This window comes from Saccostrea echinata, unplaced genomic scaffold (genome assembly GCF_033153115.1).
Source record: "Saccostrea echinata isolate AGI-Se365-2 ecotype Australia unplaced genomic scaffold, CSIRO_AGI_Sech_v1 ptg000029l, whole genome shotgun sequence".
NCBI lineage: Eukaryota > Metazoa > Mollusca > Bivalvia > Ostreida > Ostreidae > Saccostrea > Saccostrea echinata.
The window spans coordinates 1,670,616-1,691,324 of NW_026889778.1; the positions used below are offsets into that span (position 1 = coordinate 1,670,616).

The 20,709-nt window shown below is 38.2% G+C and overlaps 1 protein-coding gene across 1 annotated transcript; it reads right to left on the reverse strand.

Annotated features, from left to right (window-relative positions):
- Positions 1-662: 662 nt before the first annotated feature.
- On the reverse strand, positions 663-19,490 carry LOC133194312 (uncharacterized). Its single transcript, XM_061330294.1, has 11 exons — positions 19,463-19,490; positions 19,269-19,301; positions 18,665-18,747; positions 17,506-17,577; positions 16,889-17,012; positions 15,705-15,799; positions 13,137-13,205; positions 11,338-11,506; positions 10,749-11,147; positions 9,969-10,364; positions 663-1,129 (listed from the first exon to the last, which is right to left on the reverse strand). The coding sequence occupies exons 1-11, from the start codon at positions 19,488-19,490 to the stop codon at positions 765-767; spliced, it is 1,833 nt and encodes a 610-aa protein (XP_061186278.1). The 3' UTR covers positions 663-764.
- Positions 19,491-20,709: the final 1,219 nt, after the last annotated feature.

The window sequence follows — 20,709 nt, forward strand, 5'->3', positions numbered from 1 at the left end:
TTTTGCACCGTCACGGTAGCTCGGTAGATAGAGCGCTTGCTCCGTGATCGGAAAGTCGTGTGTTCGAATTACGGCCGCGAATGACCTAAGTCTATAAGATTTGGAAACAACTGTTCCTTCACCAAGCGCTCGGCACTTTGTAGTGAAAGTTGCGTGTCTTTCGGATAAGACCTTAAAAACTGAGGCCCTGTGTCACGGTAGGCGTTGGCACGATAAAGAACCCTCACTGCTCAATGGCCCTGAATGCCGAGTAAAATCTAAATTTGAAGCCCTTCACCGGTCTATGGTGACGTCTCTGTATGAGTGAAAAATTTTCGAAGGGGGCCTAAATCAACATACAATAAATCAATCAATCGGTCAATCACCTTTTGCATTTAAAACAATGAAACATGTATGTCACCGAAAGATTATATTTGCAAACAAGGATATTATAACGACCAGAGAATTGGCAAAATGCTGACGTAAAACAAGATAAAAGAAAGCTCTGTAACACCAATTTATTATGCAGTATACTGTCTCTAAACGATCTTTGATTCATTTGAAAAATTGCTCGGTTACAAATCGTAAATTTTCGAAACTTTTGAATGCTCTTCAATTCGTTTGACTATTCTAAATCAAAACTCGAATGGAATTATTATTTCAAAATACTAATCCTTCTTTAAAATCTCTTGTATGCCCCCCCCCCCCCCCAATACTCGGAGTAAAACACTCCTTAATGTAGCTAGCAATTAGAAAGTTTAATGAAGATAAGAATGATACATAAATTAGGAGAACATGAAATAGCCAGAAATCATGGTCTGATCACCATCTGCTGCTCCATCCTGCTTGACAGTAATGATATCGTTTCTCTCCAGGCGCAAAATGGCCACATCTGAGCCACTGTCATAGTCTGCGTTTCTTCCATCCGAGATCGTCTCCCCTACAGATTCGCTGTTTACCTGAATCCACGATCTGTGATGTCTACCATTAGCTTCCATGTTCCAGAAGAATAGATAGACGCCGTCTTTGGGAGTCTGGAATTGGGTGTGGTAAAATGAATTTGTCGTGTCTAGGTACTCTGTGTTGTAGTAGGCCGGAGACGAAGATGTGGAATCCGAGGCCATCTGCAAAAATGCTGGCGTGGAAGTCGCTAAAAGAAATATAAAAGCACCTCCTTAAATTCTTTAAAACATTAACAGGTGTTTCATTAATACTACATGCATATAATTAAACAAAACAGGAATGTGATATTTTCCATTTTATTTAATGTTTGACAGAATTCCGAAATTACCAGCAGATATTATAAAACATTAGCTGAAAACACCAAAACACATAAGAATAAATTGAAAGGAATCATAGGGTAACCAAGGAATACATCCGGTCACACAGGAAACAAACACACCTGTGTGATTTAATGGCAAGAAATGCAGTACTGTAAGCCGCTTTAGTATCATGGTGATAAAATGTGTTACAATGTTTTACTTCCAGTTAAAGGTCTGTACCATGTGACAGGTACTTAATTCTTTGATAACCTTATTTACTGTGGATTTGATTTCCCTGTAAAATGATAAATATTGAACCTAGTGAAATCAGAATTATCGTGTGTTGTCTCTTCTAGTCTACAGTACCAGCACTTAAAAAGTTAAATTAAAAAAAAAATTGCATTGGAGGAATAAATGGGACTACCAAACAGTGTCGTAAAACAGTCAAATTCTGTCATTTGGGAATTTATCATTCCTAATTGAGAAAGAACAAGAAACCTTCACAGAAATTTATTACCAGCAGTTCGAAACATTGTCTCTTCAGAGCAAAGACTTTTCAAGCCAAAATAATCAGCATTAGAGGTCAGAACAACAGAAGCAACACAAAGAAGTTGACAGTAGCGAGTAAGAAGATTAGTTTGTGACGGAATATTGTTTGTTTCTTGTTTTGTGACGGAATAAGTACTTTTGAATCTCAACACTAGTACAATAGATGATCTGCAACCTGAAACAGATTAGAGAACAAGCAGTTCTATTTCGAGAAGCAATGAAAACAAATTCATAAGAGAAAGGAATCGGAAAGTAAAGAAGTGCCTTAAAGGTTACTAAATAAGAGGATATTATTAGAACGGAGAAAACATACATGTACTATTGATAAAAAGAGCCAGAACCATTAAAATGAACTCAAAAAAACGATACAGTATGGATAGAGAGGAACGCTGGGGAGAGGCATACAGAGAGCAGAGACACTGAGGTAATAGCAGGCGGAGCAGAAACACTGAGGTAATAGCAGGCGGAGCAGAGACACTGAGGTAATAGCAGGCGGAGCCGAGACACTGAGGTAATAGCACACGGAGCAGAGACACTAGGATAATAGCAGGCAGAGCAGAGACACTGAGGTAATAGCAGGTGGAGCAGAAACATTGAGGTAATAGCACACGGAGCAGAGACACTAGGATAATAGCAGGCGGAGCAGAGACACTGAGGTAGTAGCAGACGGAGCAGAGACACTAGGATAATAGCAGGCGGAGCAGAAACACTAGGATAATAGCAGGCGGAGCAGTGACACTGAGGTTATAGCAGGCGGAGCAGAGACACTAGAATAATAGCAGGCGGAGCAGAAACACTAGGATAATAGCAGGTGGAGCAGAAACATTGAGGTAATAGCACACGGAGCAGAGACACTAGGATAATAGCAGGCGGAGCAGAGACACTGAGGTAATAGCACACGGAGCAGAGACACAAGGATAATAGCAGGCGGAGCAGAAACACTAGGATAATAGCAGGCGGAAGAGAGACACTGAGGTAATAGCACACGGAGCAGAGACACTAGGATAATAGTAGGCGGAGCAGAGACACTGGGGTAATAGCGGGCGGAGCAGAAACATTGAGGTAATAGCACACGGAGCAGAGACACTAGGATAATAGCAGGCGGAGCAGAGACACTGAGGTAGTAGCAGACGGAGCAGAGACACTAGGATAATAGCAGGCGGAGCAGAAACACTAGGATAATAGCAGGCGGAGCAGTGACACTGAGGTTATAGCAGGCGGAGCAGAGACACTAGGATAATAGCAGGCGGAGCAGAGACACTAGGATAATAGCAGGCGGAGCAGAAACACTAGGATAATAGCAGGCGGAAGAGAGACACTGAGGTAATAGCACACGGAGCAGAGACACTAGGATAATAGCAGGCGGAGCAGAGACACTGGGGTAATAGCGGGCGGAGCAGAGACACTAGGATAATAGCAGGCTGAGCCGAGACACTAGGATAATAGCAGGCGGAGCAGTGACACTGAGGTTATAGCAGACGGAGCAGAGACACTGAGGTTACAGCAGGCGGAGCAGAGACACTGAGGTAATAGCAGGCGGAGCAGAAACACTGAGATAATAGCACACGGAGCAGAAACACTGAGGTAATAGCACACGGAGCAGAGACACTGAGGTAATAGCAGGCGGAGCAGAAACACTGAGGTAATAGCACACGAAGCAGAAACACTGAGGTAATAGCACACGGACAGAGACACTGAGGTTATAGCACACGGAGCAGTGACACTGAGGTTATAGCAGGCGGAGCAGAGACACTGAGGTAATAGCACATGGAGCAGAAACACTGAGGTAATAGCAGGCGGGGGAAAGACACTGGGGTTATAGCAGACAGAGCATAAACACTGAGGTAATAGCAGGCGGAGCAAACACACTTATGTAATAGCACACGGAGCAGAGACACTGAGGTAATAGCACACGGAGCAGAGACACTAGGATAATAGCAGGCAGAGCAGAGACACTGAGGTAATAGCAGGTGGAGCAGAAACATTGAGGTAATAGCACACGGAGCAGAGACACTAGGATAATAGCAGGCGGAGCAGAGACACTGAGGTAGTAGCAGACGGAGCAGAGACACTAGGATAATAGCAGGCGGAGCAGAAACACTAGGATAATAGCAGGCGGAGCAGTGACACTGAGGTTATAGCAGGCGGAGCAGAGACACTAGAATAATAGCAGGCGGAGCAGAAACATTGAGGTAATAGCACACGGAGCAGAGACACTAGGATAATAGCAGGCGGAGCAGAGACACTGAGGTAATAGCACACGGAGCAGAGACACAAGGATAATAGCAGGCGGAGCAGAAACACTAGGATAATAGCAGGCGGAAGAGAGACACTGAGGTAATAGCACACGGAGCAGAGACACTAGGATAATAGTAGGCGGAGCAGAGACATTGAGGTAATAGCACACGGAGCAGAGACACTAGGATAATAGCAGGCGGAGCAGAGACACTGAGGTAGTAGCAGACGGAGCAGAGACACTAGGATAATAGCAGGCGGAGCAGAAACACTAGGATAATAGCAGGCGGAGCAGTGACACTGAGGTTATAGCAGGCGGAGCAGAGACACTAGGATAATAGCAGGCGGAGCAGAGACACTAGGATAATAGCAGGCGGAGCAGAAACACTAGGATAATAGCAGGCGGAAGAGAGACACTGAGGTAATAGCACACGGAGCAGAGACACTAGGATAATAGCAGGCGGAGCAGAGACACTGGGGTAATAGCGGGCGGAGCAGAGACACTAGGATAATAGCAGGCTGAGCCGAGACACTAGGATAATAGCAGGCGGAGCAGTGACACTGAGGTTATAGCAGACGGAGCAGAGACACTGAGGTTACAGCAGGCGGAGCAGAGACACTGAGGTAATAGCAGGCGGAGCAGAAACACTGAGATAATAGCACACGGAGCAGAAACACTGAGGTAATAGCACACGGAGCAGAGACACTGAGGTAATAGCAGGCGGAGCAGAAACACTGAGGTAATAGCACACGAAGCAGAAACACTGAGGTAATAGCACACGGACAGAGACACTGAGGTTATAGCACACGGAGCAGTGACACTGAGGTTATAGCAGGCGGAGCAGAGACACTGAGGTAATAGCACATGGAGCAGAAACACTGAGGTAATAGCAGGCGGAGCAAACACACTTATGTAATAGCACACGGAGCAGAGACACTGAGGTAATAGCACACGGAGCAGAAACACTGAAATAATAGCAGGCGGAGCAGAGACACTGAGGTAATAGCAGGCGGAGCAGAAACACTGAGGTAATAGCAGGCTGAGCAGAGACACTGGGGTAATAGCAGGCGGAGCAGAGACACTGAGGTAATAGCAGACGGAGCAGAGACACTGAGGTAATAGCAGGCGGAGCAGAGACACTGAGGTTATAGCAGACGGAGCAGAAACACTGAGGTAATAACAGGCTGAGCAGAGACACTGGGGTAACAGCACATGGAGGAGAGACAATGAGGGAATAGCAGGCAGAGGAGAGACACTGAGGTAATAGTAGGCGGAGCAGAGACACTGAGGTAATAGCACACGGAGGAGAGACACTGAGGTAACAGCAGGCGGAGCAGAGACACTGAGGTAATAGCACACGGAGGAGACACTGAGGTAATAGCAGGCGGAGCAGAGACACTGAAGTAATAGCAGGCGGAGCAGAGACACTGAGGTAATAGCAATCGGAGCAGAGACACTGAGGTAATAGCAGGCTGAGCAGAGACACTGAGGTAATAGCAGACGGAGCAGAAACACTGAGGTAATAGCAGGCTGAGCAGACACTGAGGTAATAGCAGGCGGAGCAGAGACACTGAGGTAATAGCAGGCGGAGGAGAGACACTGAGATAATAGCAGACGGAGCAGAGACACTGAGGTAATTGCACACGGAGCAGAGACACTGGGGTATTAGCAGGCGGAGCAGAGACACTGAGGTAATAGCACACGGAGGAGAGACACTGAGTTAATAGCAGGCGGAGCAGAGACACTGAAGTAATAGCAGGCGGAGAAGAGACACTGAGGTTATAGCAGGCGGAGCAGAGACACTGAGGTAATAGCAAGCGGAGGAGAGACACTGAGGTAATAGCAGGCGGAGGAGAGACACTGAGGTTATAGCAGGCGGAGTAGAGACACTAGGGTAATAGCACACGGAGGAGAGACACTGAGGTTATAGCACACGGAGCAGAGACACTGAGGTAATAGCAGGCGGAGGAGAGACACTGAGGTAATAGCAGGCGGAGGAGAGACACTGGGGTAATAGCAGGCGGAGCAGAGAAACTGAGATTATAGCAGGCGGAGCAGAGACACTGAGGTAATAGCACACGGAGCAGAGACACTGAGGTAATAGCAGGCGGAGCAGAGACACTGAGGTAATAGCAGACGGAGCAGAAACACTGAGGTAATAGTAGGCGGAGCAGAGACACTGAGGTAATAGCACACGGAGGAGAGACACTGAGGTAACAGCAGGCGGAGCAGAGACACTGAGGTAATAGCAGGCGGAGGAGAGACACTGGGGTAATAGCAGGCGGAGCAGAGACACTGAGGTTATAGCAGGCGGAGCAGAGACACTGAGGTAATAGCACACGGAGCAGAGACACTGAGGTAATAGCAGGCGGAGCAGAGACACTGAGGTAATAGCACACGAAGCAGAAACACTGAGGTAATAGTAGGCGAAGCAGAGACACTGAGGTAATAGCACACGGAGGAGAGACACTGAGGTAACAGCAGGCGGAGCAGAGACACTAGGGTAATAGCACACGGAGGAGAGACACTGAGGTAATAGCAGGCGGAGCAGAGACACTGAAGTAATAGCAGGCGGAGCAGAGACACTGAGGTAATAGCATGCGGAGCAGAGACACTGAGGTAATAGCAGGCTGAGCAGAGACACTGAGGTAATAGCAGACGGAGCAGAAACACTGAGGTAATAGCAGGCTGAGCAGACACTGAGGTAATAGCAGGCGGAGCAGAGACACTGAGGTAATAGCAGGCGGAGGAGAGACACTGAGGTAATAGCAGACGGAGCAGAGACACTAAGGTAATTGCACACGGAGCAGAGACACTGAAGTAATAGCAGGCGGAGCAGAGACACTGAGGTTATAGCAGGCGGAGCAGAGACACTGAGGTTATAGCAAGCGGAGGAGAGACACTGAGGTAATAGCAGGCGGAGCAGAGACACTGAGGTTATAGCAGGCGGAGCAGAGACACTGAAGTAATAGCAGGCGGAGCAGAGACACTGAGGTTATAGCAGGCGGAGCAGAGACACTGAGGTTATAGCAAGCGGAGGAGAGACACTGAGGTAATAGCAGGCGGAGCAGAGACACTGAGGTTAAAGCAGGCGGAGCAGAGACACTGAGGTAATAGCAGGCGGAGCAGAGACACTGAGGTAATAGCAGGCGGAGCAGAGACACTGGGGTAATAGCAGGCGGAGCAGAGACATTGAGGTAATAGCAGGCGGAGGAGAGACACTGAGGTTATAGCAGACGGAGCAGAGACACTGAGGTAATAGCAGGCGGAGCAGAGACACTGAGGTAATAGCACACGGAGCAGAAACACTGAGGTAATAGCAGGCGGAGGAGAGACACTGGAGTTATAGCAGGCAGAGGAGACACACTTAGGTAATAGCAGGCGGAGGAGACACACTGGGGTTATAGCAGGCAGAGGAAACACACTTAGGTAATAGTAGGCGGAGAAGAGACAATGAGGTTACAGCAGGCAGAGCAGACACACTTAGGTAATAGCAGTTGGATCAGAGACAATGAGGTTAAAGCATACGCAGCAGAGACATTGAAGTATTATTATGCTTTCTGTAAGTTTCTCTTTACATAATCAATACCCAACTATTTTCGCATAGTTTAAACTTTCTATATATAGCGTAAACATACTATTCCGAAATACTGCACGGCTTCTTTCTCTAAAGAAAATTCTACAGCACTCACGCCGAGGATCGAACTTACGACCCCAAGATCGTCAGTCCGACGCGCTATCGTTAACGCCACAGAAGCCACTACCCAATACATGGTATTTTAATGTACATAAATATAGTTTCATATATTTTGACACTTTAAGGAAAAATAAACAAAATTATTTTCCAAAATAGTTTCATGTAACCTTTTTCCCCTTTACTCAACTAAAATTTTTTGAAACTGTCTGTACATTATACCTAACTGCATGAAACGCTATAAAAATGCCGTGCATGTAGCATGTGACGTCATAATAGGGGTTTTGAGAACCAAAAAAAAAAATCATTGTAAGCGGTAATGAAACAGTGGTAATTAATGGAAAAAATATTCAAATAAATGTTTTACTTACGAGGGGTTATCAAAAAGTTCGTGGACTAGCGCCATAAAATTAAAACCGCTTTAGGTACATCAATGAATTTTAATACATTTAGTTAGCATCATCCTATCTATCTTTAGAATAAACCATAAATCATAAGTTTTATTTTTTAATAAAGTGTTAATGTTTTTGTAAGCAATGGTATGTCCAAGCGGCGCAACCTCAAATAGGACGTTTTTTCTACCTGAGTGTAACTGAGAAAAACTCTTTTGATATGAGCATTTGTCGTCAAAAAGTCCGGTATGTGTTACAACTCAATTATTTCGTAAAATTTGCAATTTTTACCCCATTCTGTAAATTCTATGAAATTTTATCGTTAAATTTTATATGGAGTGTCCAAATAATTAAGGGCTTGAAAATGACGTCAAAAAGGGGGAGAGTTTCTGTTTCCAACATTCTTTAAAGTTTCGCACCTGGAAAAACTGGTATAGACCTAGGGAATGTTTAAACGGGCTACAGAAAAATAAAATATATCCAGAGTACTTGTTTTAAATGTCCAAAAAGATTCAAAGAGAAGAAAGATGCACAGTTAAAGTCAAGTTGTAGTCAGGGTGTCAAAATTCAGTCACGTCGAAAAGTGACGTTGATCATGTGTGGTAGAAATTGAACTCCAACAAGCTCAGTATTCTGGCATAATCAAGTGAGGATCTTTCCCTACGTATAGATACATTTACAATATTATATGCATTGAAAGCAGCTGTTCATGACATTGTAAAGTCACATAAACAAGACGGGCTTAAGTCCTTACTTTACTCCAGGTAATCACATCAAGATAAGTGTAGAAGGCAGACGAAGCTGACATTGAGAAACAATGACGTTGTCGGACGTCATGAAACTAAACGGCGACAGCGCCGGGTGATCATATACTGTTTTTTATTTTAGAATAATTTGGAAAATTATCAACGTATCAAGCTAAAATTTTCAACATTTCTTAAACTTTTGTTGTTTTATGTTTTTCATAAATTTTGTAAGCACAGACTACACAGTATTAATTATATCGCATCAGTTCACGAACTTTTTGATTACCCCTCGTATTATCACAGTAAAATACACATCATTACACAAACTGAGTTCAATGAATTAAAACACTCGTTAGTATATACTCTTAGTGAAGGAATGTACATAAAAATTATCAATGGGATTTGATATCTGCACACAAGGATTTATTTCAGTTGTGGTTTTCATACAACAGTCAGCATAATAAAACAAGAGTGTTATGCTTTGTATGCACTATGCCTAAATAGTAATCAGGGTTTGACACAAAGTATACTCGTGCAGCGTGTCAATCCCTGACTACTATTTAGGCATAGTACATACAAAGCTTCCAAAGCCTGATCGATGGGAACTTCAAACCACACTTAGAGAAAGTTATTCTGTAAAATTTGAACATGTATAACCTTATTTCAAATATGAACTACTTGCATATTTAATATGATTAGTAAAACTGATCTTATAAATAGTTATTCCTTGTCTTTGAAAAGCCCAAGTAAAGAAAAAGAAGTAAATTAGAGTGATTTTTACATATTTCCTTGTTAATGTTTAATCTACCCATTGTGGTCTATCCTACACTTAGAGGCTTGGTTTACAAGCTTTGTACAAGAGAAATTGTGATATAATTTTTGTTAAATATTGATTATTGGTTGGTTACTACGGTATCTTTCACCATTTCTTACTTACTCAGAAATAATAACAGTTATTCATTTAATAAAGTTTGGATCATATCTACCTAAACTGATTTGTGTACTGTTTGTATGCTGGGTTGCCGATACAGGGAAACTTGAAAAGGCTTTTATAAAAAGCGTTTTGATGACACTAGACAAGTTAGAATATAAGGTCAGGTAAAAACTTACTTGAACCAATGTGCCATCCAGAAAACGTAGAATGTATAGGTTCTAGAGTGCTGCCAGATTCAGATGTGTAAAGATACACTCTGTCCCCAGGGGTCAAAGAGAACAACTGTAGAGTGGATGAGGTGTCTTCGTATGGTCCAGAGGAGGAATCGGGCCACACCCCAAGTTCATTCAACTTGTGTCCATTCCGGTAAAAGTAAACCATGAAATCCTGACGATGGGCCTCGACCGAGAATGCAAAAGCATACAAGCCTGACTCTGGACAGACGAACGTGCCATTCCCGGAATGGTACACGTGTCCGTTGTTTGTGATTACATTCTGGAAACTGAAGCCGTATGATATGGACGTAGGTCTTGTTAGCGATGTAGAGGCTCTAGCATAGAAATACGCGTCATCTTAAATAAAACATAAAGTCAAAGTAATTTTTTTTTCTTTTTAGTCAAGAAATATTGACTGCTCATTTGTTTACATACTGTAAATCACTTTTTTTTATTGATATAAATTCAAACAACAATAATGAGAATCGGGGAAAGTTTGTCTCTCTTATAAATACCAAATGCCTATCTCGCGAAAATAAGGTCTTGCGAAATGGAGAGATACAGAAGTTACGAATAGCAGGTTAATGCACTTTATGATTTACAAAAAGGAGCGTCTTTTCACTAATTAAACAGAAAGCAAATAAAGGGTAAAACATTTATCAACATGGAGTTTACACTATTAATAAGTGCTAAAGAAAACATGAATATATCTTCTATTAATAAAAACCAAGTAAAACTTACTGTAATTAAGTCGCCATCCAGAGAACGTGGACAACATTGCATTAGCGGTTCCATTGACCTTCACTCTGACCTTGTCCCCAAACTTCAGGTTATAAACTACAAAGCCCGTGCTTGAATCAGCAGTGACTCTACTTCCTCGAGAGTCTGTGAAGGAGGAACCGAGCGCGACATCATTAATTAGAAGATCTGTTCCTGTGTAGCGCTGATTACTTGTAGCTATGGTCCACGAAAAGACATACGGCCCACTGTATTTACAAGTAAAAATTCCTGTGCTCCCGTTGTAAGCCAAGCCTTCATTGGTTGTAACGTTGTTAAATATGACGTAATTGTTTGTCGTTGATGACGTGAGATGTGCGTAGAAAGCATAATTGCCAGATATTTCTGTCATATGAGTCGGTGCTAACCAAAGCAATGTGGAATTTTGTAAACATGCATCAGACATGTAATAATAAAAGACAAAAGAATTACCTTTTGCTTCACATACTGTAGAATTAGGAACACATAATAATATTAAAGTATTTGAAAAACGCAAGCATACGATTATCAATTTTATATATTCATTTGAAGAAAGATTATCAAGAAAACTTACCACCAGTAGTTCCTGTGTTGATGATGGTACCGGAAGTAAATGAAGCGTTACAGTTGATATTACAGAGATCTCCTTGACAACAACCTGAGCATGGTGCATATGACCTATGACCCCTCAGAGATCGCTTCCTTCCAACAATAATCGGCGCTGATACATGATTTTCACATGCCTAGGGATTATATTATTAATTACGCAAGAGCTTGAATATTTGGACATTTGTAAAAAATTCTTTCTTCTATAGCATGGCTTATTTTTTCTCTTTCCCCCTCCCCCATTCTCTGTTCCTCATTACTCAATCTGCTTCCCCGTCTTCCCTTCAGCGCTACCTCTTTATTTCTCATCTCCTTCTTCTTGCCTCCCATCTCCTTTTTTACAAGTCTCCTTCCAATTCCTCCACATCGTTCATGGTAGCCTAGTGGTAAGACGTTCGCTTCGTGATCGGGAGACCCGGGTTCGATTCTCGCTAGCCGCGAAGCGTCAAACCTAATACATAAACATAGATAGTGACCGTTCCTTCGCCAAGTGCATGCAATAGAAGTGAAAGTCACGGATCTTTCTTAAAAACCGAGGTTCCGTTTTATGGTAAGCTTTGACAGGATAAATAACCCTCACTGCTCAATTGCCCTGAGTGTTATGTTCACAGTGACTCGTTAGATATATACTTACATGTATATATTTTCACAGTAACTTATTAGATTTTTACTTACATGTATATCTTCACAGTGACTTGTTAGATGTTTACTTACGTGTATATCTTCACAGTGACTTGTTAGATGTTTACTTATGTGTATATCTTTACAGTGACTTGTTAGATGTATACTTATGTGTATATCTTCACAGTGACTTGTTGGATGATTACTTACAGGTGTATCTTCACAGTGACTTGTTAGATGTTTACTTATGTGTATATCTTCACAGTGACGTGTTAGATGTATACTTACGTGTATATCTTCACAGTGACGTGTTAGATGTTTACTTACGTGTATATCTTCACAGTGACGTGTTAGATGTATACTTACGTGTATATCTTTATAGTGACTTGTTAGATGTTTACTTACGTGTATATCTTCACAGTGACTTGTTAGATGTTTACTTATGTGTATATCTTTACAGTGACTTGTTAGATGTATACTTATGTGTATATCTTCACAGTGACTTGTTGGATGATTACTTACAGGTGTATCTTCACAGTGACTTGTTAGATGTTTACTTATGTGTATATCTTCACAGTGACGTGTTAGATGTATACTTACGTGTATATCTTCACAGTGACGTGTTAGATGTTTACTTACGTGTATATCTTCACAGTGACTTGTTAGATGTTTACTTATGTGTATATCTTCACAGTGACGTGTTAGATGTTTACTTACATGTATATCTTCACAGTGACGTGTTAGATGTTTACCTACGTGTATATCTTCACAGTGACGTGTTAGATGTATACTTACGTGTATATCTTTATAGTGACTTGTTAGATGTTAACTTACGTGTATATCTTCACAGTGACTTGTTAGATGTTTACTTATGTGTATATCTTTACAGTGACTTGTTAGATGTATACTTACGTGTATATCTTCACAGTGACTTGTTAGATGTTTACTTATGTGTATATCTTTACAGTGACTTGTTAGATGTATACTTACGTGTATATCTTCACAGTGACTTGTTCGATGTTTACTTACGTGTATATCTTCACAATGACTTGTTAGATGTATACTTACGTGTATATCTTCACAGTGACTTGTTAGATATATACTTACGTGTGTATCTTCACTGTGATTTGTTAGATGTTTACTTACGTGTATATCTTCACAGTGACTTGTAAAGTAACGTTGTCCGAATACAGGCCTCTCTCCAAGGAAACACATCTATTGTTGATACATTGAATGATTATCGTTTGTAATGTAGGTAAAAATAGCTATCATTGGGTGTATGCGCACACACTTCATTATGTATACGAGCATGCTAGACATTTAACAATTGATTTTAAAGTCAAACTGCTAAAAAAAAAAGCAAGAAGATGGACACAGTGGCTGTTAAATATTTTTTTTTATTACTTATTATTGGATATTTGTTTTTTATATAAGCACCTAAGAACACTCATTACAATATTTCTTCGAACTATAAAGACAGAGTCATCGCTCTTTCACTGATTTCAATTTATTTCAGCCGTATTCTGTGTCAATTTTTTTATGTTTCGGACTTTTAAGTATTTGTAAATTAAAAAGAATTTTTTTTTAATTTCGTTATTAAATTGTGCATGCAGATGGGAAATGGGAAAAATAATTTAGAAGCAAAATGAAGAGAAGGAATTAATTTTACTAATTTCGCTGTAAGTTTTTAGTGACATGTACAATTTCATATAAATTAATTTAAAAGGAGCACAGACGGAACTTTTTAGGACAGATTTTAAGTTAATTTAAAAATAATTTGAAACATAATAGATATTACAATTAATTTCAAATAAATTAAAATTACCTGAGAATGTATTCCCTGTTGTTTTATAACATTACATATTTAATCAATTAAGTTTATAGCGAATAAAAATTGTTCATTCCTGGCCTTTTGCAATAAGCGTGTTTTTTTTTTTTTTCTGTATGTGATCATTCAAATTATATGAAATCACATTCGCATTTCGTTTATAAACAATTAAAATGCAAAAAGGATAGAAATAATAATCTAATTGACGGCGTTTGTAAAATAATATATATGACAATGTATATACATGTCCCTACTTTGAATTTTTAACACATCCTTATCTATACAAACCTCGCGCTCCAATTTGTATTAGCTCCTTTTACACACAAAAATTAGACATTTTTTTTCTTTCAGTTACACATAACTGCAATTCACAGAAATTCCAGTTGTTTTACAGTATTTACTAATGTGGAAGTCTTGATTTTCTTGGCCCATACAAGAAAGTTTTATGACATGCAGGGTGGGGAAAAGATATAAGTTTCTTTAACTAAGATTTTCTCAAATCCTACAATATGTAGTTCCTTATAAGAATAGTGACAAAACATCTTATTTCAAGCTACTCTACGTACAGCTCTAGACTTTTGTCTATTTTCAAGAAATATATCACAAGTACGAGGGCTGTTCGGAAATTATTGAGACATTGTGTATATTCTTCTTTCTAATGAACGTTTTTCGGTGAAAATTTGCATATACATTTGACAAACTCTAAGAAGTAATAAAAACAAGAAATATTTTAAAAATATTTTATTTCATCTTTTCAATGGAATATTAATGTGTCAGTGGTAGGGGTACTCGGCGCAGTCACGAAATCGGATATTGAAAATATGTAACACCAACGTTAAAACTCCCAGTGGATACATAGTAAGAGCGAAAATAATTCAAATTATGTATATAATATTTCAATTTAACTTTGACTTCATTTTGTGCAAGTTTGTTAGTATTTCGATCAGAAATACGGAGATCATTAAAATATTTACGCGCGGTATAGCTATCTGATAACGACGACAAAACGGATTTTGACGTCAAGGCGGAGCAGCGATCATACCTAAAATTTTGTGTAGCGGTATTGAGAACTCTTGTCCAGACTAAACGACCTGCTAAAAGAATAACAATGCAATAAAACAAGTCTAAGGGTTTATTGTTTCATTGGTATATATCATTTTCTTACAAATAATTCAACCAGAGTAAAAATAAAAGCCCCGGACGACCATCAATTATTACGGACTAAATAACGTTGACACGCGTTGCATAACTCGGTACTGCATGATGCTAAGTCAACCTGTATTTGACACTTTTTGTATATTTTACACTGGGGCAGCAACAGCATTGTTTTTTTTTTTTTTTTTTTTTTTTTAAAGAATCGATTAAGAATTATAAGACACAGTTTGATTTTTGAAATGTTATATGTAATGATAGAGGAAGTAGATTGAATGCTTTCTGGTCATTTCACAATGAGAATATATCGGCTGACCTGACGTTAAAATGACGTAGCGATGCTGCTCCAGGTCAATAGACATATGCTTGTTTATAATTTCACCGGAACTTATTCAATTATCCTATAAATTAGAAATTTTGTACATTTGTTTTATTTGTTCTTTAAAAAACGTTGACGAATTTTTATGAATTTATCTCTGTCCTTTGTGGAGTAAAAGTATTTGTCTCAATAATTTTCGAACAGCCCTCGTAAGAAAACATTTTTTTAAAATTAAAAATACTATTTTCCTTGAAGTTTTATTTTTGCTTTGAATTGACCTCGGTGACACCTTTTTCTGTTAAGAGAACGTATTGTGTTGGATATAATGACCATAAAACAATACATGTAGTTACTGATATAAATTGGAATTAACTGACGTAAGTGTATTTTTATTAAGAGATATACTGTTCTTTACCTCATTGGTTCCACATAGAGTCACGTGATGACAGTCTGAGGGGTTTAAGGTGTGAGCACAATTAAAACAGATCGGTCCTCTAGAGGTCGGATAAGCTGAAATGATAAACATTGATTTACAAAAATAAATAATTTTTTTTTTAAGTTTAAAATAAATCAACGTCACAGGAAAAATTTAACTTTATTTTTCAAATTTTGAAATTATGTTCAAAATGCAAAAAGTTAAATAAAATTTTTTTCTCTAATATTTTTTTCTTTGACAGAAAACAAAATACTGTATACAGGGAGATATTCGCCCCCGTTTTATTTTTGCCCCTCCTGCACTACTCACAGGTGGGAGAATTCTAAACGGGGCGAATTCAAAGAACACAGTTTAATTTCTTAAACAGAACTGTGACTGGGCGAATTCAAAACGGTGCAAAATTGCTTGCAAGTATGAAAAGGCGAAAATAACCCTGTATATACAGTATTCATTTTAAAATATGTGCCGATCACTCAACGACATCAAACAGCTGTCTAAATCAATAGAAGTCTAACTTAGGATAACTGGAAAACTAATTTGATCAAAAGTTGTTACCCTTAATAATTTGTTTTAATCATTAGTATTGTACCACGAAAGGCAAAAATGAACTGTATAATTACATTAAAATAGGTGTTCATTAAAACTAATTGAAATAGATAGACCTTCATTGTCTTTACTGATACTCCTAGAATAAAATTAGCCATTTAAAATTGTAAAAGTTTTCCGTCATTTTGAGATATTTACTTCCACTGAATATTATCTCCTTTATTTCTTAAGTTCACGGTCATTTATCAATTCATTAACGCTCCTTTGGAAGTCACCTGTATAAATTTCTTAAGAAGAGGCTCAACCAGGTTTGTCTGTCCGAATTTACTCGACCAGAGAGCTACAGTTCTGCAGCGTTCAGCAACTAAAGGTTTTATTGTAACTTAAAAAAAAATAACTAACAACAGATGTCACAGTACATTTAACTTTTGACAATAACCAAGATCAAAAGCTATACAATAAATTGTTGTTTTATAACTACAGTTGCCATTCCTACTTAATGAAATCACTTTTTGATGTTACAAATTTTACAGATATTCAATGGGAAGACCACCATATACAAATGTTCCCTTTTCCACGCACAGCGACCTTTAAAAATCAAACCAAACTACACCTACCTGGTGCCCCACAGCCTTCTGCATTACATAAATCACCATAGCAACACTCTTGACACAACACTGATCCATGAATCTTACGTTTGTTTGTCTGTACGATTGTTCTGTTGGTGACTTTTGGACAACTCTGTATGTCAAGAAAAAGCTATTCTTATTTAAACATTAAATCAAATATATTAAAACAAGAGATCCAAAGGACCAAAGCAGCAGGAAACAGTTTTCTTGTGAAAGTTAAGATGTACGAACAGTTTTATTGATTTCATACATACTTTCCCCTACTTCATACAATTCTGAGGGTAAAAGACTTTGTTTGAAATATGTAAGCATGAATTTTAAGCTACTAAATCATTGTTATTATTAAGTATTTATAAAATAAAATTACCACATACATGTATATGTTTGTCTTGTTTCAGAAATAAACTTATAGGCCTATGGAACGTGTACCACTTCAGTTTCCCTTCAGTTATCCGGAAGTCATAAAATTTTCAATATTAATTTCAGAAAGATTTGGAGAAAAAATATGAGAAAATATATTAAATTATTTTTATCATACTTGTATTTATTCGGCACACTGAGAGAGAGAGAGAGAGAGAGAGAGAGAGAGAGAGAGAGAGACTTACCGACTGTTGTTGACAGCCGGTCCAGAAGGATGTATCTCCATTCTCTTTTTGGTACCACTGAACGGCACACACCTGTCAATCAAGGTAGGTTATCTTTTATTATTATACTGAATAAAGATTGTAGTGAAAAAGGAGATGTGTGAACATGACGAGCGATAAGCCTATAATGTGACAAACATGAAGATGAAAAATTAAATTTCTATTATATCAAAATTTTCCTTGATATTTCTTCTAACATTAAAATATGCTTTATGTAAAATCTCTACAATTTGTACAAATCCCTCAAAGATTGAAATTATTTTCCTGTGAAATATTAGACACACACTAAAGCGGGCTAAAAGAGTCATTTTCGCATACTATAACACAACTTTTCGATATGAGTGGGTCTTCGCTCCACCTTTTTGAAAGTTAATACTCAAAGTATTAAAATAATTATACATTTTTTGGTTACCAAAAATATGGAGCAATGACCCACTGTACCTTAAAAATATACTTTTATGACATAACATACGAATCTTTTCGAGAAATACTTGAAGTCCATTAAGTCAAGGGTCATATCACAAACATGATTTAAATGCCACTGTTTCGTCAGGACTTGTGTAGTCTAGTGGTTAGCGTGCTAGTCTCGAAAGAAAATGATTCTCGGGATTTTTATTGTTAGGGTTCGAATCCCACAAATACCACATTATTTTTTTTAATAAAAGAATAAATTTTGCCGAGAAAATTTTCCTCAGAAAAGTTTTGTTTATCACAATTACATAACTTTCAATAATGAGAACTTTACTCTAAATATTAAATTCATAAACTGAACATTATTTTTATATTTCTGAAGCTATAGGCTTTCTGCACGCTATGTTTGCCCATCTCCTTTATCCCAAATTATAAGTTTGTTAAAACGTTTAAAGTAGCTTAATAATTCACCAATAATACCGGTACACTTTAAGCAATATTTTCCATGAATTTACAACATAACAATTTCCCATGTTTGATTTTCAAATAATAAAAGGCATCTATAAATATTTTGGGAAGCTTTCATAAAGTTTGTACGATTTTTTAAAAAAAAAAAAATTTGCCTTTCTTCGTATTCATTTTTTGTACAATATTTGGATCAAAATATTTCTTATTTCGGAAACCGAGCTCATTAATCTAGATTTCTTACGTCACCATCTTGGCAATACTCTATCCTCTCACAGAAACGAGGCTCCGAGACGTCGTCACAGCGCAAGCATCTCAACCCAAGACCTTTTCAATCAATACCCTTATTATAAATGGAAACCTTTGAACGTATGATAAGCAAACTATAACCGTGGAAACAACTCACACATCCAGATTTGGCTGATTAAAATCACTGTGTATAGTAAAACGTTTAGCTCTAAACATGAAAAAAATATTTTTGCTGGATTAATGAACAGTTCAATATGTTCAGAGATGAGCATCTTTAACAGTTTACAATAATCAAATATTGACTAATTTTTGTATATATAACTCTAAACAGAAGGAAAAAATAATGTATTAAAATACAAATACTGTACAGTCATCATTGCTTGTGGGGGAACAATGTTTGTGGATCATCATTACATGCGAATTTACATACTCACAGTCGATAGCAACGTATCAGTTCATTTAATCTTTTGTATATACAAGCTACCAACGAAATAAGCTCGCGAAATAGCATATTTTTGGATGCCCACGAAGGATGATCCCACGAATTAAAGTAATTCCACAGTAGCAGGACAAATGCACGCACTCGGTGAAAATCTTACCTTCAGCAGTATAGGAGGTCAGCAAAGACAGGCCTGAAGAACACCATGGAATTGATTTCAAAACGAAAGAAACATTAGAAAATCATATCAAAATTTTGAGAAAGAAATCAGTTGAGAGAGAGAGAGAGAGAGAGAGAGAGAGAGAGAGAGAGAGAGAGAGAGAGTATATATATTATATATATGTGTATACTTACCACACAAGGCGTATTTGAACTGAAACATTATAATCCGAATACTGTCAGAATGTCTACGGATAAAATCCAATCTTGTGTTATCAAAGTGCAATTTCAAAATCCTTATCTCCTAAAACTATTGCACTAAGTAAATAACACATGTTCATAGCATATATAGTGTAAACTTATATATAACACATATATTGTTTAATACATATGATTAGCTCTCTCCGGTTGAACAATCATTATATGATGATATCTCATCACTGAATATACATAGCTCCGCATATACCTGGTAACAATTAAGTATTGTTGTGACATCTTTCATTTGTTCTCATTAATTTTTGTCATATAATATGTGAGCTGTACGGAATTCTAATAATATTGTATATGTATACATATACATATTGTATATACTGATACAATAAAAATGGAACTCATAAATTTACTTAACTTGCCATTGGTCATTCGCAAAATTATTTTGTTAAAAAACATTCTGATTATACACACAAGTAGATATTAAAAAGATGCTTGGGTTTCTGATTGACAATATTTATGTAGTTTTTGGAGATCAGGTCTTCCAACAATCTGTCGAAATTTCTATGGGTGCCATTTGCGCCCCCTTATTAGCAAACCTATTTTTGTATTCAAATTTATTAGAATTTATTCAAAAACTAATATATGACAAGAAGAAAAAGACACTTGTTGTGGCCTTCAACTCGACATTTAGATATATCGACGACGTATCAATTAATAATACATGTAGTTACTTCCATTCATATGTCATCTCGATATATACCAGTGAACTTGAAATAAAACAAAAAATACCACAGAGTCTGACACATCTGTTTCAATTTGAATATTTTACTAGAAAAAGACTTTAAGGGTAACCTAACAACAAAACTTTATGATAAACGTGATGACTTCAACTTTTCTATCGTCAACTTCCATTACTTAAGAAGAAATATACCCTTATCACCTGCTTATGGGGTTTTTGTCTCCCAGTTGATTCGATATGTAATAGCATGCTCTACGTACGAAGAGTTTCTAAAACGAAGCAAGCTATTGACAAACGATTTGATGAAACAAGAATATCTACAGTCTCGTTTAAAGTCAACATTTCGCATGTTCTATGGTTGATGCAATGACCTTGTCAGCTAATATCATTAAGTCGAATCCTGACTGACGTTTTTCATACTTTTCATACTTTTCATACTTGTTAGGCCATTTCTTACACATTGCATTGTCTACGGATTTTTTCGTTTTCC